This window comes from Trematosphaeria pertusa (genome assembly GCF_010094035.1).
Source record: "Trematosphaeria pertusa strain CBS 122368 unplaced genomic scaffold BU26scaffold_1, whole genome shotgun sequence".
Taxonomy (NCBI): domain Eukaryota; kingdom Fungi; phylum Ascomycota; class Dothideomycetes; order Pleosporales; family Trematosphaeriaceae; genus Trematosphaeria; species Trematosphaeria pertusa.
In genome coordinates this window covers 2,373,685-2,399,460 of record NW_022987212.1, presented here as the reverse complement: position 1 = coordinate 2,399,460, position 25,776 = coordinate 2,373,685, and the positions used below count along the sequence as shown (strand labels likewise).

The 25,776-nt window shown below is 55.7% G+C and overlaps 13 protein-coding genes across 13 annotated transcripts; 9 read left to right on the top strand and 4 right to left on the bottom strand.

The window, feature by feature from the left end:
* The first annotated feature begins 45 nt into the window (after nucleotides 1-45).
* On the top strand, nucleotides 46-1,241 carry BU26DRAFT_513265 (retrograde transporter). The gene is made up of 4 exons (XM_033827582.1): nucleotides 46-180; nucleotides 241-255; nucleotides 342-755; nucleotides 824-1,241. Exons 1-4 carry the CDS (start codon nucleotides 124-126, stop codon nucleotides 938-940), a joined length of 603 nt encoding a protein of 200 aa, XP_033691441.1. The 5' UTR covers nucleotides 46-123; the 3' UTR covers nucleotides 941-1,241.
* BU26DRAFT_21945 (carbohydrate phosphatase) lies at nucleotides 1,134-2,871 on the bottom strand. The gene has a single exon (XM_033820739.1). It carries the CDS (start codon nucleotides 2,469-2,471, stop codon nucleotides 1,329-1,331), a length of 1,143 nt encoding a protein of 380 aa, XP_033691440.1. The 5' UTR covers nucleotides 2,472-2,871; the 3' UTR covers nucleotides 1,134-1,328.
* Nucleotides 2,872-4,458, top strand: BU26DRAFT_21931 (uncharacterized protein). Its single transcript, XM_033820738.1, has one exon. It carries the CDS (start codon nucleotides 3,272-3,274, stop codon nucleotides 4,064-4,066), a length of 795 nt encoding a protein of 264 aa, XP_033691439.1. The 5' UTR covers nucleotides 2,872-3,271; the 3' UTR covers nucleotides 4,067-4,458.
* Nucleotides 4,459-4,987: 529 nt separating this feature from the next.
* On the top strand, nucleotides 4,988-6,079 carry BU26DRAFT_21800 (uncharacterized protein). The gene has a single exon (XM_033820723.1). It carries the CDS (start codon nucleotides 5,226-5,228, stop codon nucleotides 5,730-5,732), a length of 507 nt encoding a protein of 168 aa, XP_033691438.1. The 5' UTR covers nucleotides 4,988-5,225; the 3' UTR covers nucleotides 5,733-6,079.
* Nucleotides 6,080-6,758: 679 nt separating this feature from the next.
* On the top strand, nucleotides 6,759-7,953 carry BU26DRAFT_21813 (uncharacterized protein). Its single transcript, XM_033820725.1, has 2 exons — nucleotides 6,759-7,881; nucleotides 7,930-7,953. The coding sequence occupies exon 1, from the start codon at nucleotides 6,883-6,885 to the stop codon at nucleotides 7,600-7,602; it is 720 nt and encodes a 239-aa protein (XP_033691437.1). The 5' UTR covers nucleotides 6,759-6,882; the 3' UTR covers nucleotides 7,603-7,881; nucleotides 7,930-7,953.
* A 1,640-nt stretch (nucleotides 7,954-9,593) lies between these two features.
* Nucleotides 9,594-11,807, bottom strand: BU26DRAFT_499099 (uncharacterized protein; the record flags this gene model as incomplete). The annotated part of the gene is made up of 2 exons (XM_033826383.1): nucleotides 9,594-11,398; nucleotides 11,465-11,807. 2 exons carry the CDS (start codon nucleotides 11,805-11,807, stop codon nucleotides 9,594-9,596), a joined length of 2,148 nt encoding a protein of 715 aa, XP_033691436.1.
* Nucleotides 11,808-11,814: 7 nt separating this feature from the next.
* BU26DRAFT_536592 (PLP-dependent transferase) lies at nucleotides 11,815-14,099 on the top strand (the record flags this gene model as incomplete). The annotated part of the gene is made up of 4 exons (XM_033831359.1): nucleotides 11,815-11,893; nucleotides 12,447-12,657; nucleotides 12,715-13,340; nucleotides 13,388-14,099. 4 exons carry the CDS (start codon nucleotides 11,815-11,817, stop codon nucleotides 13,825-13,827), a joined length of 1,356 nt encoding a protein of 451 aa, XP_033691435.1. The 3' UTR covers nucleotides 13,828-14,099.
* A 457-nt stretch (nucleotides 14,100-14,556) lies between these two features.
* On the bottom strand, nucleotides 14,557-16,571 carry BU26DRAFT_513260 (Rh-like protein/ammonium transporter). The gene is made up of 4 exons (XM_033827581.1): nucleotides 16,228-16,571; nucleotides 15,820-16,154; nucleotides 14,938-15,770; nucleotides 14,557-14,887 (listed from the first exon to the last, which is right to left on the bottom strand). Exons 1-4 carry the CDS (start codon nucleotides 16,310-16,312, stop codon nucleotides 14,773-14,775), a joined length of 1,368 nt encoding a protein of 455 aa, XP_033691434.1. The 5' UTR covers nucleotides 16,313-16,571; the 3' UTR covers nucleotides 14,557-14,772.
* Nucleotides 16,572-16,848: 277 nt separating this feature from the next.
* Nucleotides 16,849-17,841, top strand: BU26DRAFT_513258 (uncharacterized protein). The gene is made up of 4 exons (XM_033827580.1): nucleotides 16,849-17,135; nucleotides 17,192-17,224; nucleotides 17,298-17,693; nucleotides 17,748-17,841. The coding sequence occupies exons 1-4, from the start codon at nucleotides 16,903-16,905 to the stop codon at nucleotides 17,782-17,784; spliced, it is 699 nt and encodes a 232-aa protein (XP_033691433.1). The 5' UTR covers nucleotides 16,849-16,902; the 3' UTR covers nucleotides 17,785-17,841.
* A 41-nt stretch (nucleotides 17,842-17,882) lies between these two features.
* On the top strand, nucleotides 17,883-18,862 carry BU26DRAFT_21783 (uncharacterized protein). Its single transcript, XM_033820721.1, has one exon. The coding sequence runs from the start codon at nucleotides 18,067-18,069 to the stop codon at nucleotides 18,580-18,582; it is 516 nt and encodes a 171-aa protein (XP_033691432.1). The 5' UTR covers nucleotides 17,883-18,066; the 3' UTR covers nucleotides 18,583-18,862.
* Nucleotides 18,863-19,657: 795 nt separating this feature from the next.
* Nucleotides 19,658-21,149, top strand: BU26DRAFT_599119 (sphingolipid delta4-desaturase). Its single transcript, XM_033835074.1, has 3 exons — nucleotides 19,658-19,886; nucleotides 19,938-20,216; nucleotides 20,268-21,149. Exons 1-3 carry the CDS (start codon nucleotides 19,692-19,694, stop codon nucleotides 20,967-20,969), a joined length of 1,176 nt encoding a protein of 391 aa, XP_033691431.1. The 5' UTR covers nucleotides 19,658-19,691; the 3' UTR covers nucleotides 20,970-21,149.
* Nucleotides 21,150-21,435: 286 nt separating this feature from the next.
* Nucleotides 21,436-23,133, bottom strand: BU26DRAFT_599118 (putative RTA1 domain protein). The gene is made up of 4 exons (XM_033835073.1): nucleotides 22,865-23,133; nucleotides 22,714-22,813; nucleotides 22,498-22,656; nucleotides 21,436-22,440 (listed from the first exon to the last, which is right to left on the bottom strand). Exons 1-4 carry the CDS (start codon nucleotides 22,881-22,883, stop codon nucleotides 21,711-21,713), a joined length of 1,008 nt encoding a protein of 335 aa, XP_033691430.1. The 5' UTR covers nucleotides 22,884-23,133; the 3' UTR covers nucleotides 21,436-21,710.
* Nucleotides 23,134-23,253: 120 nt separating this feature from the next.
* On the top strand, nucleotides 23,254-25,219 carry BU26DRAFT_536587 (uncharacterized protein). The gene is made up of 3 exons (XM_033831358.1): nucleotides 23,254-23,478; nucleotides 23,542-23,560; nucleotides 23,623-25,219. The coding sequence occupies exons 1-3, from the start codon at nucleotides 23,432-23,434 to the stop codon at nucleotides 24,781-24,783; spliced, it is 1,227 nt and encodes a 408-aa protein (XP_033691429.1). The 5' UTR covers nucleotides 23,254-23,431; the 3' UTR covers nucleotides 24,784-25,219.
* The last annotated feature ends 557 nt before the right edge of the window (nucleotides 25,220-25,776 follow it).

The window sequence follows — 25,776 nt, the reverse complement described above, 5'->3', positions numbered from 1 at the left end:
ACACTCAAGCAAGTCTCTCTCGAACGTGCTTTTGATATCATACTCTCTCACCCGGCATTTGCACGTGGCTCCTCGAGCTTACGCATTGCTTGAAGCCCAATCAAGGCGGGCGAGGCCTCCACAATGGCTTCGCGACTGGTGTTGTGCCTAGGCGACCTCTTCATACCTGATAGAGCTGCAGTAAGCTTGGTTCCGCCCATTCATATATCGCTAGACCTCACAAACTTACAGGATGCATAGGATATACCGACCAAGGTACGCTTCAATCCCGCATGTCTCTTGCGTAGAGTCGCAATCGCCCGCGGCGGCCCCCACGAGCGCTAACAGCCCCCGTCGTCCAGTTCAAGAAACTCCTCGCGCCCGGCAAAATAGGCCAAATTCTCTGTCTCGGTAACATAACAGACAAAGAGACCTACGAGTTCCTCCGGGGAATCGCGCCAGATCTACAAATCGTAAAAGGCGACTTCGACGTCGAAGCACCCAACCTCGCACTCTCCAAAGTCGTCACGCATGGCTCGCTGCGCATAGGCTTTACGCATGGGCACACCATCATACCTCCGGGCGATGGCGACAGCTTGCTGATTGCGGCGAGGCAAATGGACGTGGATATCCTGCTGTGGGGAGGCACGCACAAGTTCGAGGCGTATGAGATGGAGGGCAAGTTCTTTGTTAATCCGGGGAGTGCGACAGGGGCTATGACGACGGGTTGGTGGACGGAGGAGGAGGATCCTACACCCAGCTTTGTGTTGATGGACGTGAGTATCTCCCTCAGGCGTCTGGAGGAGAAGGGTGGTACCATGCGCAACGGCTAACAGCGGGATAGGTACAAGGAGATGTTCTCGTGCTGTACGTGTATCAGCTGCGGATAGACGCAAACGGCGCGGAGAACGTCGCTGTGGAGAAGGTCTCGTTTCGGAAAAACGGCGGTGGTGTATCATAGCGGGTTGCCAGATACGGATTCACGCGGGTCACAATATGCATGCTACGGAATACAGCAGTCATCCAACACACTTGTCGTTACAAAGAGGCTCCCGTAATGATTGGGCAGGATGAAGGACTCGAGCTGTTGCCTGCTGTGCCACGGTGGCTGCACATCAGGTCGGGCGGTTAGAGACAGAATCTGTGCGGCGTGCTGCCTTAATATGCTTCGTGTCTCATTCAAATATTGCTTCCCCAGATGGACCCTTGAGCAGCATATTTTGGGTTCTGGTCATCCATTCGATAACCCCGCATTTTGTCTATCGCAGGGGCGTCCGCGTCACCGACCGGTGAGGCTCTGTCATACTTTCTATTAGGTTCTCGCTCTACACCGCATACCTACCCTCCCGTCATCGAGTCCTCCTGCTCATCACCTCCCTTGCAGCTTCATGCACCTTGTCGAAAGCCCATGGCATTGCAGCGACCATGCCGAAGTTTCTATAACCTTCTATCTTCCGGCCTTGAGCGAAGTCGATATCTCCGCCGTCGAGGTCCTTGACTATGCCTCCGGCTTCCTGGAACAGGAGCTGTCCTCCGGCGTGATCCCAAACGTATGTGTACCTGTCCTTACCTTTGGGCAGTCGCACCATGACGTCTGTAGCACCGAGAGCGAGGGCAACGTACTTCATCTGTTGAGACCAGAGCAAGGTGCCTGGCCATTTGGCGCTGAGGCAATTGGCGACGTCTTGGTGCTCCGTCTGCGACAGCGACGTCTTGCCAATGGTTGTCTCGATGAAATCTAGAGCGCTCAACTCCTTACGAGCTGTCTGCTGATGCCTAGTACGCCGGGCTTCCCCAAGGCCAGATGCATGCATAGCCCGAATGTAGGTACCATCGCCCCTAACTGCAGACAGGACGACTCCGTACCCAGGCCCGTCGACCTGCTCTTCGTGGATCCTGCTCTGGCCGAGCAGGCCCCGAGTATCGAAGGCCAGGTTCGGAGCCCCTATTACCCCTACCTGCTGCACGCCGTCGACCAGCAGACACAAGCAGACCGCATACTGGTTGCCCGTCATGAACGTCGCCGTGCCATCCACCGGATCAAGAACCCATACCCGGCCTTCTGCCGTCTGCGTGCTCGTCCCGAGGTCAATGACATGGAGCATTTCATTCTTGCTTGCGGGGAGCGCTAATGCCATGTTCTCGCCCAGTCGCTGCACGTGCTGCACGTCGCTGGATCGGGATTCTCCAGCAGCGGAAAAGTCGTTTGCGCGTTGCACAAGCTGCCAGACGCGTTCAGCAAGGTCCTCATTCTTCCTCAGTTGGTCGGCGCTCTCCTCGCCAATGAACGAATCGGACGGGTACGCAGCGCGCAGGGCGGAAATAATGACAGCCTGTGCGGCGAAGTCCGCGATTGTGACGGGCGAGTCGTCGGCTTTCGTTTCGGCGGAGACATTGTTTTTGAGGGTCCTCAGCACCGACTTGGTGAGCAGAGATGCGGTGTGGATTACGCGGAGGGCGAGTGAAAGTTCTTCAGTATATGATGGGGGCATCGCGGGTGTGTTGGCGTGATGGTGGCGCGCGATCAGATTGAGCAGTCGTGGAGAATGTGGGAGAGATCTCGGTTACCGAGCGTTCTGGACCTGAGCTGGCCGGTAACCCGGGCAGTCAACAGCCACCGGCGAAGTTGCTTTTGGCTCCTGGTCTTCTTCCATTTCCACGCGGGATTCCGTGGGTTCCGAGAACATCGGACGACGGGCGGGCCGAATCGGAAGACGCTCACCAGGTCCATCAGTCGAGCTCGTCGTCAAGTGCCTAATTGGGGGTCTTGGACCGTGCGTGGTTCACGATTGATTGCGCCTGGTTACACTGCCTCACCAGCGCCAAAGTTGAGTAGATTGTTCGTTAGTACGTACCTCGAGCAATCCGCTTCGTTCTGCATGTCGTGCTCGGAAGCTTTCCATATTGCTGCGCAATATAGCGCGCGTTATGTTAGAGTGGGCTTGGACGCATGCCTCCTGCGAGATGATGCAGCCGCGGGTGCGCTCTATATTCGTCCGAGACGGGCAACGCGCTGGAGACAACAGCGAGACGCGAGGCTGGCGCTTTCAACAGTTTCAGCAGAATTGTCATGTTCGTGAACGCATGGTTCGACTGCTGCCGTGTCGCGCATCCCAGCCGCCGTTCATCCCCGTAACTAGACTGGTACTGGTGTCCGCGTCCGTTTGCGGGGAGTCAAGCCACCGGATCCCGAGCGCGCCATCGCGATCATTGGCTGCTGCCTTCAAGAGAGGAGTTGGCTTCTTGGTCGTCGTTGTGCAACGACAACGTCCCTTCACATAGCGTGCTGTGTATGCGCACCTGGCCGCGAGGGGCTCCCACCACGATAACTCAAGGGCGTCGAGATAAGCAGCATATTGCGCGTACCGTCCCCGCAATGCAATCGCCAGTCCAGCGCCGCTCGACATGCCTCTCAAATCTGGAAAAAGCAACGTGGGGGTCACGGCAGCTGGCCCGTGCCTCTCTGCGTCTGCAGCAGCGAATCGCAATCCGACTTCATCTGCGCGTCACCCCCGTGGCGTTTCTTGTCCCCAGGACGTGCAGGACCCTGCAAAGGCTCTTGCGCCAAGAGGGATGCGGAGTCGTGAACGAGCATGAATCGTCATTTCGCTTGTTGGTGCGAAAGAGGGGAACAGTGGAAAGGGAGCGCTTCGGCGATGCTGCGCAAGCCATGGTCAGCTCGCATGTCCACCGAACAGGCGTTCTGCGTGCAGTCAATATTGCTTCGCCCAGGCCAAACCCCAAGACGAGACAAGCAGGACGGCGACCGAGGTTCCAGGTCCTCACGCGGCGTCCTGAAGAGGCAGCACGGCTGGAGGCGCTGGGGGGATGCAGCGAGCCACCGAACGCCGCCATGCGCATCAATTCCTGTGGCTTTAGAGTTGAAGGTCGCGTCCCCGCTGGACTCGATCTGAAATGTGTTGGAAGATTACAATCGGCCGTCGACAGAGACGGCAGTTGCATTACGGAGCAGATGGCCCCTGGAGTGGTGTGTAGGAGGGTGGTCGCAATCTCGAGCATTGCGAATGATAGCGCCGGAGTAGAGGCGGTTTCGCGGGCGTGTCGAGGCTCTGTTGGAACCAGATAACGTCCTCTATTTGCGAACGAGCAGTTCGTCGCCATGCTGCCTTGGGCTACGACAGGTCGTTCAAGGCTAGAGCGCACGGTTACGAGGCATTTGCTCGATTCGACGACGCGCACGAGGCGGGACCCCGCGGCTTCCAAGGTTTGCACTGTAGCAAACGGGATTCCACCTGATGGGAGGCTGCTCTTTCAGGCGTAGAGTCGGATGGGCGAGGTAATAGGTGACCGGTTTGGCTCAGGTGCAGGGCTGGGACGGTAAGACGGAGTGCCCCTGCGTTCGCAGCAAGGTCATGCCGTCTTCTTTGTCACCGTCAGGCCAAGCTGAGCGACGATTGGCCTCAGGACTGGGGTAGATGGGCTACGGTGCTGCTACGGTGCTGCTACAGTACACAGCTGGCTACCTGGGTATGTTCACACCATGGTCATCCGTCAGTGAGCCGGCGCAGGGCAGGCCTGGTGACTAGCGGCGCCGCTTGCTGCTGGAGCGGGCGTGGACTTGTTCGTCATCCACGAAGGAGGCGAGCGAGGTGTCACAAGGGAAAATCTCCTGCGCCGTCTCGCGAGATCGGCTGACGCTGCCCTTCCGTTCAGCGCAGCGCAGCGCCAGCGACGTGTGCAGGGGAGGGAAAATGCGCGGCGGGCAGCGAATCGCCGGCGGGCACCTGGCCAGCAGCGCGGCGGGCCCAGGGCGGGGGCGGCGAATGGCAGGCCGCAGGGCGTTCACAGCGCGCGCAGGGCCAGTTCGCGGGCGCCGGTGCGAGCGTACGGCGGCTGCGAGAAAATTCGCTTGCGTGCTGCAGGCCAGGGCGCACTGGCCGCCGCACGGCCCCCGTGCGGAGATGCATGGCTCGGCGTGGGACTCCCCTGCTGCGCCAGCCGCGCCCGTGATAGGCTGGCCCTGGCGCGCCGTGTGCCTGAGCGCCCGCCTTTAAACTACCATCGTCGCCCGCTCCCGCCTCCGCACACTGAGAGAGCGACCAGCTGCTGGCCCTTCCGCCGCATACATCCTTCATACTTCGCCGCCGCCGCCGTATGACTCTTGTCTGAGGCCGCCCGTTGCCGCTCAAGACCACCGCAACCTCGCTCTGCACCCTCCCTCTCTCCCTCCGCCTATATACCGTGCTGTCCGCGCCCGCCAGCACCCGCCGTCCTCAGCGCTTCCCATGGCTTCCCAGATGGAGTGGTCCCACGACTTCTGCCTCTCGTGCGACCGCCAGATCGAGGAGGGTGGCACCTACTGCTCCCAGGCCTGCCGACTGGCCGACTTGGAGAAGGCCGGCGCCGCCGAGCCCCAGACGCCGTCACACCTCTCCTCCTCCGCGTCTTCGTCGACGTCGTCCACGAATGGCTTCTACCTACCGCCAGCCGTGAACTTCTCTGCATACAAGACCCCGGCGCCATCGAGGGGCTTCGACGTGCCCTCGAGCCCTTACCACTGCTACCCCACCGCCAACGGATCGTACTTTGCACCACCCGCCGCGGCTGCAACAGCATCGGGGCAGCCGCAGCAGCGGAGTCTGACGCCTTCGTCATCACGGTCGTCGCTTGCGTCTGCCGCCTCCCAGACCACGTCCGGCATCTCGGCCCAGGCCGCCACCCAGCTCAACAACTACGTGCGCTCATTCGACCAGGTGCGCGACATGAAGAAGAGGCGGTTCACGCAATATTAAGCTCGACGCCCCATCTGCCTCCCTTCCGCTTTAGCATTCCGCTGCACTGTTTCCGAGTCCAATATCACGACGCTCACGGCGTACCGCGCCGCCCGGGAAGAGGCGTTCTCTGGCGCCCTTCCTCGACTACCCATTTATCCGCATCAATCTCAGCACCATGACTGCTGGGATCCGGCGTTGTTTACGGCGTTCTTGCATCATGGCCACCGCCGCCGCGGCTACGTTTCAGCACTGTACATTTCTACGGACTCTCTTATGTTGCTAATCACTTGATCCGCATGGCGGTGTAACAAAAGCATTTTCCTTTCTCCTACGGTTTCGGATCGCGAGGGCGCACTGAATGGGTGCATCGAGCAATTAGCGTGGTATTGATCAGCAACTGTGTGTCATTGGGAGCATTTGGTGCCAGGTGTTGGGAGTCGGACGGCACGCACGGAGCCTGGAGGAATCCATGGCGATCCGGCGCTGAGTCTGCATCGACGGCAACTGTGGCCGTTTGGGTCCGCTTCTTCTCTCAATCCGACGAGGTCTGTTCTATGATGCGTCTGTTTCTCTACTCGCTACGTGCTCTAGGTAGTCACTGCCGCAGGCAATGCAAATAGAGGGAGCCGCCAGGACCATATGGCGGCAAGACGCCAGCGATGCCTTCGTCAGACTCTCTTCGTGACGTCTCTTGTCAGACCTAAAACATGTCTCACGGGCTTGCCCAAACACTACCTAGGTAGCAGTCCATCCATGCCCAGGTGGATGCCAACGGCCACACGTGACTGGCGCAGCACCTGGCACCGCGAAAACTCTTCCGCCCCCGTCCCTCGATAAGTCTAACGCAGCAAACCCACGGCGACAACCTCGGGTCCCGCAATCTCGACAGGCCCAGGCTCCATATCGGTCGTCGTGGCATCGCTTGTGGCGCCCATCAACTTCCCGTGTTGCGACACACACCTGGGCCGGGATTTGTAAGGCACAGCTTTGGCCCCCGACCGTTGCACGTTCCTTTTGCGACAGCTGGTGAAGAGTTTTCATCGAGCCTGGACGGGCATTCGACGTTGCGAAAGAGGGGGAGGCAAATTGCGAGATAGGCAGACACTTGTTGAGGGTCCAACGGCGAGTGCGCCAGCGACATGGCACCCTCCCGTATCTCTTGCCGCTGATGGGCCCTCTGCCGCAGGCCAGCCTGCATTTCCACGCTGCAGTCCCCTGGCTGTGCTCTCCACTCCGCGCTGCAACCCTCTGGCTCTCGTACAGTATTGGCTGCGCCGTGATGCTGCACGCCTCTCGCCGCGCGCGCTGGCATTGGAGAGCACGGCCTTCTTCCCCGCACCTAGGACGGGCCGACACGAATCGTCATGGGCCCGCAGCCGGGGCCATCCTCGCAAACGACGCAAGCAAGCAAAAAGCAACCGTCCCGCGCTCGCGCAAAGCGTCATGCGGCATTTATGCCCGGAGGGGTTCCTTTGGCGATCGTCGTTCCTGCTCGCTATGGCGCAGATTGCGATTATTGATGAACGGCATCCAAAACACCATCGCTTCGTATCCCCACACGGTGGCGTCTATCGTGGACGCCGAGAGTCTCACACCAACCGCCCCCAGCCTCGTCTGTGCAAGACGCCCCGCTCTGCCAGGAGTACCGTCCCTCGCCGCCAGTAGTACCGTCTCGAGCATTCCGGAAATTGGCAGTTTCCGGCTCCATAGCGACCACTTGCTCGGAATCCGACCAAGCAATCACACCACCGCGCATCATACAGTACATACGTCTGACCCTCCGATCCATTATGTCATCGATTCAAAACTCGATGCCGTGCACTTAATTCCTGTGCGACGACTGGACCGAAATCCTGCTCAAGCCTCTGACCACGTTGGCGTGATCTAGGCAGGTTTCGTACACCCCTGGCAGCTTCGCTAGCTCGGAAATCAATTTAGCACACGTTCGGGCTGATGCCGAGTCAGATCTAGCGATCGAAGGATTCGCGATATCCGCCTACGGGTCCGCTTGTGACTGCATCGAGGCTACGAAAGAAAGGCCGAAGAAGGTTTCTTGCGAAAGGGGCCTGACCAGACCCATTGACGCAGGCACTCTGACGACGGCCAGGGTGGATGTAGACAAAAATACCACCTCTCCTACAGCGGCTCTCCTCCAGACACGTCAGAGGTGCGTTGAGCCTCATTGACTTCGAATCGGCTGATGATGAGTCGAAAGGAAGCAAAAGCGCAATTTCAGACGGCCATCTGGCCTTTGCTCATTCCCCGAGAAAATCTTTACGGGCACAAATACGGTACGGCAGGAGCAATGTGTACAAACATCACCTCATGGCACGGCAGATGCTGGGTGCAGAGATCCTCCTCTTCCCGGATGTGCCCGCGGTACCCGCTTTGCGTGGGGGACTTGCACAACAGCAACATTCTTCTAATGTTTCGATTGTGTCACTGCGAGATCCCTTACCGCCTTTCTCGAGCACACCGTACGCATTCCGTGTCCCTCAACCCATGAGCCGTTCGGAATAAAGGAGAGGAAACGGTAATATCATGCAAGTCGGCATATCTGGATGTCGAACAACAATCGTACGATCTATTCGCTTAATACCAGGCACTGGGCACGAAAGCCGAACACTTTCCCATTGGGAAAGCAACGAAACTCCGTCGTATCACCGTGCACATCGCTGTTTCGAGTTCTTGTGTATCACTCTGAACCGCATATCGTCAATCGATGGCGTAGAAAGGCTGCCAGGCACACAGGGACAGGAAGACGATCACGTTTCCTTTTGGGTCGGAGTCCAATACCGATGTCGCGCTCAAGCAGGTTCAGCTCCCTGCGTCGTCATGGACATCAGGAATCGGCAAACCGGTCTTGTCCTCGTCGGGCCAGTAAAAGAGTTCTGCAGTACACCACAACCTTCCATCCCACTCGTTCCCATTGTCCAACACGGCGGGCTACCAGCTTGGTCGTCTACCCGCTATCCCCTTGGTTCCTTGATGCAACGGCATGACTGAACGCCACAGTATCGTCTAAAGATACCTCTGGGACTTCATAACCGGTCCATTGTGCATCTGACCTTGCAGCCACAGCGTCGTCACGCGCGTCTGGACGTCGGACTAGCCGATGTCATTGGATCAGTATGAGCTCCTTCTGGAACATCTCCACACGGGAAGCGAACGCCACATCCCCTAACGGAGCCCTCCTAAAAATGCGAATCTGTCTCAAGCGCATCAGTCATCGTAAGCTCGCTCGACTTGATAATCAATTGCTGGGTCTTCTCAATGACACCAAGTTCTCGTAGATGCCCAACGCAAGATTGCCTGGAATTGCCTCTAACTTCTCTACCATCAGCGGAGCGTATCCGTAGAAGAGTTCAGAATTTTGGATTTGATTTTAATACTACTAATCTGCCCACGTCCACATCCACATCCCGCAGCATCTGGGTGAATACGAGAGACCTGAAACATTGAACATACTTTCCTTCCTTGCTTGTCTGGCTCAGCCCAACCTCTCCAATCGCAATAAAGGAATGAATTGTGCCGGGCATGCGCCCTGGACGAAAGATTGGAGACTCCCAGAAAGAAAGAACAAGCAAGATTCTCTCCAAGCTGAACACCAGTGCTAAGCCCAATACCAGATATATTCCATCCAACTCCACTGTGAGAACAAAAGCCAAAATCAAGAAATTGACTATCAAGGTAGACAAGAAAACTCCAATCTCCAAGCAGTGCCGCTAGTCGAAGAGTTAGATGGGGACGGTGAAAAGGGTCCCGTCCTTTTCGAAGAGGGTACCCAACATGTCGTTTCCAACATATAGGGCCTATCCAAGTGGAGGCTCTAGTTGTTCCGACGAACCGACGACTCAACTTCTATCACGGGTCGTCTCCTCACGCCGCTTCCTCCACCTTCGGAGCTGCAGCTGCAGCAGCGGCTGCCAGCATCTTCTTCCTCTGCTTCTCAGCCCACTCCCTACTCGCTATTCTTCCGCGCTCCGCCGCTTCCGCTCGTGCTCGCTTAGCCGCCTCTTCTTTTTCCCGTCTTTCCCGCTCACGCGCCTCCTTTTCCAGCTTGTCCCTATTAAACACCTCCTTGCCCTTCAGCTTCAGTGCCGCAGCATCTGCAGGGGTAACCGTAGACTTCGCCACTGGGCCAGCATTCAATATAGCGCTATGTCGGTGCGAGGAGTTGGCGGAAGACGTGGACATGGTACGGGAGAGGACCATGCTGCCGCGCTTACCAGCGTTGATAGAGCTAGTGCGCTGCGGTGGCGGCGGGATGGTCACGCCGTTGACGTTCTCCTTCGTCATCAAACTTTCGCGCGCTTTGCTAGCACATGTCTGTCGGACGGGTACAGGAGCTGGTTTTCGGGCGGGCGCTGGACGGGCTTTGAACGCTGCTTTCTTGGCAGCTTCTGCAGCTTCCTCCTCGCGCTTCAGACGCTCTTCTTTCTGCGCTTTTAGCTTCGCGGCTATAGCCTCGCCTGGGAGCTGGAAATTGGGAACAGTCGGAACCTTGGTTGACTTCGGCGGCGGTTGCAGAACGATTTGAGGTGGAGCACGTTCCTCGCCCTCTGCGTCCCGTTTTAGCCTCTCTTCTTTCTGCGCTTTCAACTTGGCGGCGACGGCCTCGCCAGGAAGCTGGAAATTAGGATTTGTGGGGCCCTTGGTTGACTTCGGGGGAGGCGGCATGCTGATGGGTCGCTGCTTGACCGGCCTTGCTTCGGCTTCCCGCTTCAAACGCTCCTCCTTTTGCGCCTTGAGTTTGGCAGCTATAGCTTCACCCGGGAGCTGGAACGATGGCTTCGTGGGTGCTTTCGTAGACTTGGGCGGCGGTGGAGGCGTGGGAAAGGACATGCTGATAGGTCGCCGTTTGGACGCAAGGTAGTCTGAGACTTCTCCCGACCCTTTCCGAGCTTCCTTGGATGAAGCAGTACGCACACTAGATGATCGCGACACTGCTGGTCTCGTTGTGGGCTTCAGGGACTTGGGCGCCGTGGTCGGATTCCTAGAGACCCTGGATGCAAGCGGTGATTTCCTCATCTTTCCTTGGGCATTCGACATTACGGTCCTCGGGAACTCCGCTTTCTTAGGGGACTTTTCATCGGCCGACTGGTCGAATATGGGAATAGCTTTTCCAACATTCTCAAGAGCCTCTTCCAGCGCATCGATGGCCTCAATCGATTCCTCGAGACGCATCGGAGACTTCGCTGGTGACTTAGAAGGACTTCGCGATGGCGCGCGGCTACCTTGACGACTTGTTACCGGCGTTGCCTCCTCCTCACATGTCTTTTCTGAAGTTAGCGTCTTCGGTTCTGGCTCAGACGTTATTTCGACAGAGGGTGCGCCGACCTCGGGCTTTTGCGCTTCGATGTCCGGAGTTGCTTCAGCCTTTTGAGCTTCGATCCCTTCATCGCCCCGCGGTGCGATAGTCTCAGGCTCTTGTGGCTCGGCGGCTTCTTCCTCGGTTTCTGCAACTGGTTCCGCATGCGATTCGGCAAGTGGCTCCTCTTGCGCTCCGGCGGTTGTGTCCTCGACGCTTTCTTCTACGGCTGGCTCAGGGCGTGGGGGAGTGCGGGCGCGCTGCGATTTTGACAATTCCTCGTCCTGTTTGGCCAATTGGCGGCGTGTCATGCGGACAGCCTTTGAAGGCGGGCTCACAGGTCGTTGGTCGCTCACTGGGCGTTGGGCAATATCTGCGCGCACCTAATTAGCTGGCACGTCTTATTAAAGCGTGTTGCAGCACGCTGTCGGGGACGCACCGTCCGTGGGCTTCCTCGCCAGCTCATCAACAGCTGCATCGCTCGCGGGGCTCCCTGCAGCTTGTCGCTCGTTTTCTAGAACTTGGACCGCATCCACGTCGTCTTCAGCGGGCTTCCCTTTCTTCGCCTTGGCGCTTTTCTTTGCGCCGCCTCTGCCCTTGGTCTTTTTTGCGGGCATTTTCTGGGGTTGGGCTTCTTCTGGGTCGGCAGGCTCGATGGCAGCGTTGGCGGAGACCTCGCCCAATGGAACGCGCTCCTTGGGGTCGGTATGGGGATTTGACGCGTCGGCTGTCTCGATGTGCTGGGTGGCTTCGGCGCGCAAGGCTGCACGTGTAAGGCGCATTGTCGCGATGCAAGATATCCTACGAAAAGAGTACTCTCGGGTAACGGAAGCGCGATGGCAATGCTGCGATAGAAGGCATGGGCGAGGTGGGCACAGCGTGGACACTCGGTCGTGTTGATGTTGTGGTGCGCCGGGGTCCCATAACAACGGGCCTGGTCTGTGCTCGCTTCGTTTCGGCGCAGTCACGTGGCCTTGTCAGCCACGTGTTCTTCCTGATCACGTGGTCTTGATAGTCACGTGGTCTCTGCTTCTCCCCCCACAGCTCGTGCGACGGCATTGGAGTAGTCCGACAGCTAGTTGCGGAAAAATTCAACGGTTAGAAAAGTACTCGTAGAAGGGTCCAAGCGACTCGTCCGGCACTATCCAGACCGCCCCCCGGCCCTGATCGTAGTACTTCTTGCTAGCATTCTGACCTGTGTACACCTCGTCCACCCGCGTCTCGTAAACGCGCGTCGCTGAAAGCCCAATAATCGCCTCTCCTCCGCACGGCTCCGACCACCGGCACGCTGGCTGCCCCGCGCCGCCTGTTTGCGGCCTTCAATTGCCGCTACTACCCCTCCTCTTTCGTCACCGTGGCTCCACGCGCGAATTCCCGCCTCAACCTCATCGCGCGCCATTTAGACGCAAAACCTTTTCTAGAGCTGAACACGCCTTTCTCTACCGAACGCAGCGCACAGCTGGAAGACGACGAGGGCAAGAGCGCCGCATCGAAACAGAAACCACAGCCAACCAAATCGATTGCGCCCGACGCACCCCAGAAAATGTCAAGCCAACCTCCGCACCCCGCCCTGCTCATCCCCGGCCCAATTGAGTTTGACGATGCGGTCCTGCAGGCTATGAGCCACTACAGGTACGCCCAGCCCCTGAGTGCGATCGAGCGATGAGCGTCAGTACTAAACCTGTGCAGTGAATCGCACGTCGGCCAACCGTTCGTCAACACCTTCGGCGAAGTCCTGTCCAACCTGCGCAAGCTCTTCCAGACGACGGATCCCGCCTCGCAGCCCTTCGTCATCTCCGGCTCCGGCACGCTCGGCTGGGACCAGGTCGCCGCGAACCTCGTCGAACCTGGCGACGAAGCACTCGTCTTACACACCGGATACTTCGCAGATTCATTCGCCGACTGCTTCGAGACATACGGCGTCAAGGCTACCCAGCTCAAGGCGGAAATTGGCGACCGGCCGCAGCTCGACGAGGTAGAGAAGGCGCTGACAGAGAAGCAGTACAAGATTCTGACCGTCACCCATGTGGATACAAGCACGGGTGTGCTAAGCGAGATCAAGGCGCTCAGCGAGCTTGTGCACAGTGTCAGCCCGGGGACGCTGGTCGTTGTGGATGGTGTATGCAGTGTGGGAGGTGAAGAGATTCGGTTCGACGACTGGAAACTCGACGTCGTACTCACGGCATCGCAGAAAGCGATCGGCTGCCCAGCTGGTCTAAGCATCCTCATGGTGTCCGGCCGTGCGATTGAGAGGTTTCAGGCGAGGAAGACGAGGCCTACTTCCTACTTTGGCTCGTGGAAGAACTGGTTACCCAGTACGTCCCGTTACTAGTCACCAGCTAAACTCTACTAATCATCCTAGTCATGCAAAATTACGAAGCGAAGAAAGCGTCCTACTTCGCGACCCCCTCCCCGCAGCTCATCCACGCTCTCGACACTTCCCTGAAGCAGATCCTCTCACGGACTCTTGACCAGCGCTTTGCCGAGCACAGGGAGGCATCTCGGCGAATCAAGAAGGCAATCGCAGACCTTGGCCTCAAGCAGCTCGCCACGAAACCTGAGAACCAGGCCAACACCATGACGGCAATCTACCTACCCGAAGGTATTACCCCGCCTGACGTCCTCCCTAGCTTGATGAAGAAGGGTATCATCTTCGCCGGCGGCCTGCACAAGCAGATTGCGTCCAGGTACATTCGCTTTGGCCACATGGGCGTCAGCGTTACGGATTCGAACAGGACCGATATCACCAAGGCTATTGCCTCACTGAAGGAGTCGCTCGTCGAGGTTGGGTACAAGGCGTAGATGGAAAGATACACGAAAGGAATGTACATTAGGTGCATGGGACAGGCCAAGGCTTCTGTGAAAAGGCCGGCTCGCATTTGATAGGACGGTGCATAGACAAAATATAGAGATGGGATATGAACCGTTCTCGTAGAACACACAACCACAGCCTCGTAATGTTCCAAACCTGCAAGACAAATATAGAGCCCCAACAGAGATAGCAGCTTAAATGCTATTCGACAACCAGTGTGGGAATGATCTAGAAAGTATAAAAGAAAAAGTAAGAGCCTGCTAAGGGGCAGTTCTTCACTTAAGTGTGACCGTGCGGTTTTTGTGACTCACGCATACCCAATTCAAGTTGTTTGTTAAGCTGTTTTGGTAGGAGCAAGATCACGCTGGCCATATGAACAAGGCTTCGCGTGGCTGAGCTATAAGAGGACGATACAGGAGTGGTTGATGAATGAGGAGGATGATAGGCGCGGTCCTTTTCCCGATGCGGAGATTGCGAAGTGGAGACGGTGAAAGTGTAAGGGGAATTACAAGATCAGAGGAGCGTAGGACAAGCGATGCTGGCTGGCGGACCGCGGCTCCACGACGGAACTCGGGTCTAAACACGACATGCGCGGATCGTTGTCACTACTTGGTTCTCGCCTTGGTTCTCGCGCTTCAGAAGTAGCCCCTAGGCCAGTATATGCATTTTGCAAAATGTAGAGAACGGACTCCAAGTAATCGATAAGTAGGTTTGAATCAGACACTTCTATTCAGTATCGTGTCTTTTCGCCTCTGTTTCGCAACCCTATCACATTCTTCCCCGTTCGCATTGCCTGGTTTTCTTATTGGAGCACGCCAGCTTGTGAAGACACCGAGCGACGTTTGCAGCTCTCTCTAGGTGACACAAATACGCGTCGCTCAGAAGTTCTTCAGATCACCGCGTCACCTCTTCAAGTGAATGCGCAACCACTCTCGTCACTCCAGGTGCAATTCACCTTCGCCTTCCTCAGCAAACGGGTAGTACTTCTGCGTTTCGGTCCACAACGTCTCCTCATCCATCTGAGTGGCATCTAGGCCCGCTACAATATCTCTATTATCGGTGTCAGTATTACTTATCATTGACCCGTCTGGAAGACTTACTTGTCCTCAGCCAGCACCTCAAAGCCGGGGATACAATCGATAAGTGCGTAAATAACATAGCTTCCCACAAACGACCAAAGGAACCCCACAAGCGCCTCGACGATCTGGATGCCAAGTTGGCGCGCGTTGCCGTCGAACAAGACACCGCCGGCGATCTCAGTCACGCCATCATAGCCTGCGACCTCCTTCTTCGCAAAGCAGCCTGTTGCGATTGTAGCTAGGATGCCCCCGACGCAGTGCGTGGCAAACGTATCGCCGTTATCGACCCATCGCCACTTCCTTGCTAAGTCTGTGAACTTGATTCTAAGAGCTTGCCGGCATACTAGCGCACCGAGTATGCCGAAGAAGAACGCGGTGGGGGTATCGATGAAGCCAGCGGCTGGCGTGATCATGACGAGTCCTGAAATAGCACCCATGAAGCACGAATCCAGACTCCATCGCCCAGTCTCTACATATGTGTACAACATCCAGGTCAGAGCGCCACTGGCTGCGCAAAGATTGGTAACGCAGAGTGCCATAACGGACTTAAAGTTAAAAGCGAGCGTTGTGCCAGCGTCGAAGGCGAGCCAAGCACCCCAGATGCTAATCATCGCCAGAAGCTGGCATAAGGAGTTCACCGGACGGTGGATGACCAGATGCGATGGAGTTCGTGTAGCGGATTTCCGGGAGCGGAAGAGCGGGTAGGATAGGTAAACAGACATGGCTGTTGCGGTGGCTCCCGAGCATATGTGCACAGGAGTGCCGCCGGCGAAGTCAAGCACGCCGAAGTCTTCGAGCCAGCCACCGCCCCAGACCATGTGCGCGAGGGGATTGTAGATGAAGGTTGACCAGAGCTATCACGCTTTATCAGCACTTAAACTGTGGTCAAAGGAGGGGACATACGAAGATGAACGGCACAAGTGGAAGAAGTCTTCCCCTCTCACAAGCTCCACCCACCGCAATGGCACAGACCGTAGCCTGGAAGACGAGTTGGAAGAAACTGAATAGCACAGCCGGGATAGTGCCGATAGGTTCCGAGAGCACGCCTCTATGGAACGCGTAGGTGAAATCACCGATTACATAACCACCTTCGCTGTATGTCAAGCTGTAGCCAATGATGAACCATTGGATAGAGCAGACGGTGACGGTGAGGACGGAGGGCATGACGGCTGCGAGGGCATTGGAGCGGGTGCAGTATCCAGAGTAGGCGATGCCGACAGCAGGTATGATACCCCAGCCTTGTTAATATTAAGCAAGGTGTCACTTGGCTATTGAAGGAAATTTGAGACTTGAAAGGGATCTTCGACGTACAAAACACAGAGCATACTAGGACGAAGAGCGTGTCGGTTCGATCGCAAGCCTCCCAGGCTTCAAGCACATCGTCAGGGAGAACCATGGCGACAGCTGTATGGGCTTAGAATCTCGAATCGGAGGAACGTTCTCAAAACACAGTCAATCGGTGCGCCAGAGAGATGAGATGGGGTCGGAACAGAGACGGCGGGAGGCAGAGGCTCAGGTACAAAGCTGCCAGCTTCCGCGTCCCGCAACCGCGGCTTTGGCCCTGTTCCGGGAGCGCCGAGAATATTGGCGTCTGATATGCATCTTGGTACCAACTGGAGTTGGCAACTATTTGCCGGACGGGACGAAGGGGTGGGCTGAAGGTGCAGATTAGTGGCTGATAAGATAAGAGTTTCTTGATACGTCGACGGGCGTAGAGGAGCCTCGTGTGCTCACTCAGGCTGGCTGGCTTGCAAGGAGAATGGATCGCCATATGGAGGGTAAAGCGTACAGTTGCGGGATATGGCATGAAGCTAGCGGTTGATGTTAAAAAAAAGAGGAACATTGATGGGTTGCAGACGGGAGTCGGGTGTTCGGCTATTCTTGCCCTATCGGTGCAGCTGGTACCGAATAGCTTAGACCCTGACCCTAATATCTCTCTCGCCCAGGCGATGCGGAACTGCAAAATATCCGACCCGACTCACCACCATGTCCGAAAGCGATGACAACGATGTGTTTGGCATCAGCCAAGACCTCGTCCCGCCCGCGGTCATCAAGTCCGCTGGTGTCTCCGAGGTAGACTTCGACGGCCTGTTGTCTCCACCTCTCAAGCTCCAAGAAGACCTAAAGAACGGCTGTGGCGGACAACTGTGGCCGGCGGGTATCGTGCTAAGCAAGTATATGCTGAGGAAGCACAGAGCTGATCTTTCAGGGAAGGAGATGTAGCTATGAGTCCGCAATGGTGGTATCTTTGAGGTGAGGCTAACCTGAGTCATAGTGTCGAGCTCGGAGCCGGAGGAGGATTGGTTGGGTACGCTTTCTTGTTATTCTCCTTTCAATGGCGCCCTTTTATTTGCTCTACTTCTGACGTTGTCTCTTTCAAGCCTCGCGGTAGCGTTGGGCTGCAAAACGACCACAACACTCCACATCACGGACCAAGAACCTATGTTCGGACTCATGAAGCAGAACATTGCTCTCAACAACCTTGACTCAAATGTCGCCGCCTCAATATATGACTGGGGAACACCAACTCCACCAGAACTCCCCAGACAACCGGACGTAATCCTGGCCGCCGACTGCGTCTACTTCGAGCCCGCATTCCCGCTCCTCCTCCAGACGTTGAAAGATCTGATCGGCGAGAACACAGTATGCTATTTCTGCTTCAAGAAGAGGAGAAGGGCGGATTTGCAGTTTCTGAAGGCTGCGAGGAAGACATTCGATGTGAAGGAGGTGGATGATGATGCAGATAAGGAGGTGTACTCGAGAGAGAACCTCTTCTTGTAAGTTTCGTGATCATCTCAATGGTATGTGGATTATTTCTGATGATTGCGTAGGTATCGATTAACGAAGAAGCCTGGAGAGAGGCGTTAGACCAATGGAAAACTCATGCCACAGTCAGTGATAGGTGCCCCGGCTTTTGGTGACAAACTCAGGTACTGAACTTGAGTAATTCTTTCATGTCTCTCGTCGCATAACTCGCCATCTGTACCCTCTATGTGAATTTCAACTGTGTTCGCTTCTTTCCTTGTTCGCTGTCTTCCATCCAAGAGACCATTCGATCTTCAACAACACCTTGCGGTATTTTAGTTCAGGTACGACAACCGGAACACGAAGGCCGCTCTAAGGGTCTAGAGGCTTCCCTAGCCAAGGCCAATGAACGACTTCTGCAGAGTGATCAACCTCCATTCATCTGGAGCGCGCGGTAGACGAATCTGCCCGCTTTCAAACTGGTGTGGGTCCGTGCATTCACTGGCGCTTATATGCACGAGGTGGTACTTCACCATGTTCATGAGGAGTCGTGTTTCAAAACGCGCCGCAAACTCCCAGATGATACACATATGCGAGTGTGGTGACAGGGGCTTTGTGTTTCGCGACTACAGGTTCGTAAAGGAGTGTAGGGTCCGTAGGCTCCAGCGGCGTAGTCGTTGGAGATATAAATGTGTTGGTGTACGAACCACACGACTATACGGCGAAACCACCTTTTTTTTTCCTTCCCGCAAACACCCTTTCGCCCCCCCCCCCCTAGCGCACAAACGCGAGGTCGAAAGAATGCAAGACGAACACACCACCAAGGTAGCGACCGCTGTGAAGAGAGAGCGTGAGAAGTGGAGAGGCGAGATCAAAAAAGACGCAAGCGGAGCGGTCTCAGTCAGCGGCACGTCTTTATGAGATTACTATCGCACTTGAGGTCGAAGCAGAGTCGCATCAGAAGGCAAGAGTAGAGCGCAACAAATTAGAAAGCGAACTTGAGAAGGTCAGAGCTCAGTATTCTGTAGCTGTGGACGCTTACCGCACATTGGAGATGGCTTTGTTAGCGAGAAGAGTGAGCATCAAAGGATCGACACCTTAGGGAAGGCGATAGGCGCAGGACTGCCTCCACCAGAGAGTCCGCCCCAAACACCGCCAACCGATTTAGCGCCGCCTCCATGCTTCACCTGTATGACTCGCAAGAAGCTAGTGCCGATTTCTCGAAAGCCAAATCCGCTTGTGCGCGGTCAGGTTGACAAGCTGCGGGACGAGAACTTTAGTCTCCAGTCCCAGCTAGACAGGATTCGAGGCGGGCAAAGGAAGCGGATTCGAGGCGCGATACACTTCAGACCGAGGTCGACGAATTGAAGAGCCACGTCTCCACGCTTAAGGCGGGCATCTTCCACCCAGATGACGGGAGAGGAGCCCAGACAAAAACTAAACCTCAGAAGCTTGCGCATCTGTGGCTGCCTCCTCCGTAAATGCAAGCCCACTATCTCCACGCTGTAAACGCCGCACTGCAGGAGGAAGTCGGGCTGCTCCAGGCGCGGCTTAAGTTCGCGGAAACGGAGAAGGGCAAACTTAAAGGTGTAGCGAAGTCCGCAGCAGCTCGGGCAGGGTTGCTCCTATGCTCCGAGGCTAGATTGAAGGGAGAAGGGACGGCATTGCGGGCGGAAGTGGAGGCGTATCGTGACGGAATATCGAAGGCATTCGGGGTGTTTCAAGGGCTGTCATTCGGCAACATCACGGTCGGAGCAAAGCCAGGGCCGAAGGGGGCTCCTTGATTGGATGCGCTGGGACGGGTATAGTAGAAAGGACGACTGGAGTTTTCAAGGTAGTGTGCGGCTGGGGTGAACGATTCACTGTTCCTGAGACTAGCGTCTCGGCAACGCGTGGCTTCGGATCGGCCAATCAACGCGCCATTCTCGGCCCACACTGCGCCGATCTCTTGCCAAGATATCAGGGTCCCGTTTAAGTACACCGCATCTTTCCCTTCTTCATCCCCACGACCCGCTCCTACCGCAACCAAGATGCGGTCCTCAGTCACTACCGCCACTGCGCCGCCCAGGAAGCCCGCGAGACGGGGCTTGACCATTCGGGCAGAAGAGGGCGCGGGCGCGGGCGCGGGGCCTGAGGCGGCGAACGACTACGATCGCTTTTTCTGGACCTACACGGAGGAACCGCACCGGACGCGCCGGCAGGCTATCATAAAGACACATCCAGAGGTGCTGCAGGTCCACGTCGAATGAGCATCGGAATTGACTAACCGCCTCTAGGTAACGAAGCTCTGCGGTCCCGAACCCCTCACCAAATATGTCGTCGCTTCCGTCGTAGCCCTCCAGATCCTCTGTGCATATCTGCTTCGCGATGCCCCCATATTATCGTGGCCATTCTTCCTCACCGCATACGTCGTCGGCGCGACGGCGAATCAGAATCTGTTCCTTGCGATTCACGAAATATCGCATAATCTAGCTTTCCGAAGTCCGCTGGCGAATAGGGTGTTCGCTGTGTTTGCAAACCTACCAATTGGCATACCATATAGCGCGTCATTCAGGGTATCCCGTCTCTCATCCTCGGAGCCAGGAGGCAGGCTAACGTGTGAACAGCCCTACCACCTTACTCACCACAAGTCGCTCGGCGTAAACGGCCTCGACACCGACCTACCCACGGCCTTCGAAGCCCTCTTCCTCGACTCCGTCGCCGGCAAGGCCTTCTTCTGCACTTTCCAGATTCTCTTCTACGCCCTCCGCCCCATGTTCATCTACCAGCTACCCCTTACGAGGATCCACCTCTTCAACGTCGTCGTACAACTAGCGTTCGATTACGCCCTGGTACAGTTCATGGGCGGGAAAGCGCTCGCATACATGATCATGAGCAGCTTTCTAGCTGGATCACTGCATCCATGCGCCGGCCACTTCATCGCCGAGCACTACGTCTTCGAGAAGCCGCATAAAGACGCTTTGAACCCCGCGAATAAGATCCCGATTCCCGAGACGTACTCGTACTACGGGCCACTCAACTTCTTGACGTACAATGTTGGTCTGCATAACGAGCATCACGATTTCCCCGCCATTCCGTGGACCCGTCTGCCGACCCTCAATCGTATCGCACACGAGTTTTACGATGACTTGCCGCGCCACAGGAGCTGGATAAACGTTATGTGGCAGTTCATTTGGGACAAAGACGTTAGTCTCTGGTGTCGTGTGAAAAGAGAAGAAGGTGGAAGACGGGTTGGTGGAGGTAGTGGCTGGAATGAGGAGGAGCTTGGAGCGAATGAGAAGAAAGGCCCCATTCCGGGCGTACTGTAGACATTTGGCATATACAAAAGCATTCCCGGCGTTTAGGTGTGTTGATCGGCACAGTAATGCATGCATCGATTTGGCAAAGGACTCGAGCCCCTGTGACGGAACTGAGTTTGCGTGAGAAATACGTCTAATGTAATCCAGTCATCAAAACTATGTACAGAGCCCTTGCCATGGGATTCGCCGACGTAATTGCAACGTTCTGATTTCATAGACTAAAGCTCTCGAGGTTAGCATCATCTCACAGGCTGGAACATTGGACACGTCCAAAGCGACAATAACTCCAGTAGATTCGCTCCACAAAGCACTTGGATTCGGCCTTAGGGACTCTCTTTTCAGCCTAGCTGTCGGCATGGGGAACATCTATTGCTGAGAAATTCTGCCCATTAGTTTCAGGCACCGGGGAAATCTTCTTTTCAAGGGATTGTTAGTCACCCTCACGCAGTGGTGGCTCTCTCAGGAAAGGACTCCGCCCCTAGGTATGATTACAAAGTATTGTACAACGCGTTATTAGACAGTGTTGATTCTTCTATGAACAAAGGAACAAGGTCAGGGCCCACCCATGCGCCGTAATGATCGTCAATTAGCATTTAGATTCTCGCTCGATCTTGGCCACAGGCTCTGTATGTCCGGCAGGCTTCCACCTGATCGTTGGCACAACTAAGTAAATATCACCAGGAGATGCTCGGGTAATGGGTCCAGAGTGATGCCTCGATTCGGTGGGCTCGCTGAGAACGCGTCGCCGTATTACGCCTGATGGTCCGCGACCGGGTAACCATGGAGCTCCTGAAACGCGCCATGCTCTTTCTTATTGCGAAAAAGAAAGCCAAACGTTAACACTGATCCGGCCTTGGCGAGCAACGGCCGATCGTCCGACTGTTCTTCGCCTTCGATTTCGGTCCTCCCATCCCGCGCCAAGTAGATGTGGTAGTCCTTGGGAAGATAGCGGCCCGGACTCCATACGTTCCACAGGAGAGAATTGACGAGCATAAGGGTCGCCTCAAAAACATAGAAGAACCACTCATACCGCAAAATGGGGCTCAGTGCCTTCAGAGCTTCGAGGTCATCGATGTCCACCGTTGTATTGCCCAAGTGTTCCACCAGGCGGTAGATGCAGCGTATCAGGATCAACGACATGCTCATATAAAGCGTGATCAGGGGAGTCGAGACAGCCTTCGTATGAATGTTGGCTTTTGCGCACCGCCGGTGGAAGAGCGCCGCCAAGAGGACGAAGATGACGATAACGACGAGTTGGATCGCGAGGGCGGCTATTATGAGGTTCCTTCCTAGAGTTTGCTGACTCTGCGACGACGTTGGTTTAGCGGCTAAGGCTACCCCTAAAGCGTTCAAGGCCTCGACAAGTGCCATGAGAGCACCGAAAATGGAAAGAACTCTGCCGGGAGGGAGAGGTGCCATATAGGGGACGTAGTAGAATATGCGGCCGAGGACGTGGTAGTTGGCGAGTTCGAGAAGTGGACTACGGGTGAGTGAGTTAGCGCTCAAAGTCATGGGCGTAATTGAAGGTGTCCCTTACGGGCATATGTATATGAAGACCTGGCTGACGACGTAGATGAGTAGGTTCTGGTTGCTGTACAGGTAGTTGAAGGCTCCGTATTCACGCAAAGCATAGCCGGCAGTGAATACCACTGCACAAAAAGGATGTAGTCCGATCAGCTTGAAGCTTTTGTAGTGACTGGCCGTGAGTGTTAGGGGACTACCTCTGGTGTGACAAGAACGATACCGTACTTACTGACATTGCGCAATATGGCCAACAGCTGAAAGAGCAAACGCAACCGTGAAGAAGACTGGTGCTACCTTGTTAGGAGCGTAGACGTAAAGGCTTCCTAGAACTAAGGCAGGTCAGGAGAAGTGCTGTGAGTCGGAGTTTCTGAGAGGCCTACTGGGCTGTCCGTCTTCCATCTTAGGGAGATTTCGAAACTACCAGGCGAAGAGTGGCGGAAGAAAAACCAAGGGAGGAGGATAGAATGGAAAATGGTGGGATCCATGGTCCCTCCGTGGAATAAAATAGAGTATGCTAGACCCCTGGGTGTATGAAGGCTTTGGCAGTAGTTCGCAAGCACTTCCCTTTATAAATGTCACGACCTAATCCTGTGTTTCTCAATCCCATTAACATCCAATAGAAGACTAACTGAACAGTGCTGCGGACACGTGTACGCGTATCTAAGTTTTGCCCAGCTGCAGTCCAGGAACCTTTCGTCTCGTGTCTGCTTAGCTAATACGCGTGTTCGGCTTTATGATCCATCTCAAAGCCGTCCAGCCTTGGACACTACCCAACCCCACCCAGGGGCCCGGATGACAATACGTATCTGAAAGCCTTTCTCCTGCATGTACCCGACGATGATGCAACAGAACGGCAGCGCGCTCTTCTCCCGGTAACACGCGTATTCGGCTACGTCCACAATCCAACCACCAGTGACGTCCACTTTTGCCGCTCCAATTCTAGCAACATGCTTCGTCGCAGCCACAAGAAATCACGGGCAGGTTGCTTGGAATGGTGAGTCTCAAAGCACTGGCTTGAGCCTACCCAGACCCGGACACTGTTGACTCAGATAGTTAGCAAGCGACGGCACGTCAAGGTACAGCTCTCTGCTGGCACACCAGCTCTCATGGCTAACCTCGGGGTGTTCCAAACTACCAGTGCGATGAAATTCGCCCAGTATGCCGCTTATGCACTATGTCCGGGCGGGAATGCAACTATGCCTCCCACGCAGGATCCGAGAACGTCTCGACATTGGATACATTTCCCTATGAACAGTCAATAAGCCCAGGCGACAACCATAACCAGGGTAATGTCAGCATACACGCTGCTAGCCCATATACTGATGCCTCTCCTTCCAATTCCGCCTTACCGGAACTTCCAAATATCAGCGACCACCAAAATGTGGCCCTTCACGAGGCCATCAATCTCAGTCACATGGAGCTTCTCATACACCTGATTAACGACAAGGAGATTTTCAACCTCGGCCTCGGCGATACCCATCTCTCTAGCATCTCTTTCGGCCTCAAATTAAGCCTCGAATTTCCATATCTGTTGCATCAGTCTCTTGCCTTCTCCGCCCGTCGCCTGGCGTTCCTCCACCCAGAGCGAGCCGCCTTCTATCTCCACGAAGCTGTCTCCTTGCAAACCCGCGCTGTCTCGCTCTTTAACGCCGCCTTTACCGAGGTCAACCGGTCTAATTGCGTCGCAATACTTCTCTTTTCGGCGGTCCTGGGACATCACCTCCTCGCCGACACGCTCGCGAAGCGGGACCTGGGCGAGCTAGAGGCATTCATGAGCTACTACATGCAGTGCCTGGAGATGCACAGGGGCATCTACACTATCGCCACCACTGCCTGGCCGCTGCTAATGGAGTCGGAGCTCGAGCCGATCCTGTCCTTGAGCTCAAACTTCCACTCGCGAGTGCCGAGAGGCAACGATTGCCAGCGGATTGGCGAGCTGGTGGACGGCGCGGATGGTCTGGATGAGGAAGGTAAGGAGGCATGTCGGATGGCGATTCAGTATCTGCAGGTAGGTTTCGACGCAATGTTCGCGCAGGAGGAGCACGGTAAACGATACAATATGATCTTCTCCTGGGCACTGCTGGTGCCGCCAGAATTCACAAGGCTGTTGGCAGCTAGACGACCCGAAGCGTTGGCTGTGCTGGGATACTATGCGTTGTTGCTGCATTATGGGAGGAACATGTGGCAGGTTAGGGACTCCGGGACGTATATATTGGGTATCGTTGTGGACTATCTCGGCCCAGAGTGGCATCATTGGCTTGAATCTCCGCGGGAAAGAGTAGCTCAAGATCTGGAATGAGTACTTTCGTCCTGTTTCCCTGGCTTCTTTCCCTGGCTCCTAATGGCACATGAAGCTGGCTGCTGTCCGTGCCGACTGAGTCCGGAAGCGCAGGTGCAAGAAAACTGTCGGCCACGTCTGGTCATAAAAAGCACTATCATTCTTTTACCCCAGCTTATCCCCTACCTTTACCTAGGAAGTCCCCCTTCCTCGCTTATAGCCACTATCGGCGCGTCCGCAAGCACCTCCACACCCTCCACTCGGCTCGATGGACGAAGCGCTGCACCCTACATACAGCATACTCAAGCCCACCGAAGGCACACAGGCCCGTCAAGACACATCCATGCGGCGAAACGCCCAGAAAGTGCGACCTCGTATGTTTTAAGTGCTCAGGTAAACACCGCTAATCGAAGACCTCTATGCTGCAACGGCAGGGATTAGTTAGTGAATACTGGAGCTCAGGACAGCAATGAAACTTAGGCAGTCCTTTAAACTCTTACCGTGCTCAGGTCCGCATCTTGAGACGTGTTGGACACCTTCCCTTCGCCTCGACAGAATGTGCATGCGTTCCTCTGCCAGATTCGTAAAGAAAAATAGACACACTTCTGTTCACCTCGAAGTAATCTTGTTTCGACCTCGCTCCGCTCCACCTCGACATCCCAATGATCCAAAGCAAATAATTCCTCTCCATGTGATCATCAAAATCCGTCCTATCCGGCTCACCCAATGCCCATGCCCAACTCGTCCTACCGTTCTTCCCTGCCTTCCAGCCCCGCTCTATCCGGATCACCGGGTTCCCATGACGTACTCCCTACTCGATACATTCTCATACACGAAACCATACGCATCGGCTTCGCCGCATAGAAAAGTGGGTATGCGTAATTCCTAACAACGAAGGCACCGAGGATCGGATCGCTCGGTCAAGGGACCCGAGCCCGGCGCCCATCCTCCAACCCCACAACAAAGACTCTCGGCCCAAAGCAATCCGATTGAACACAAAGAGCGCGGAGTCTC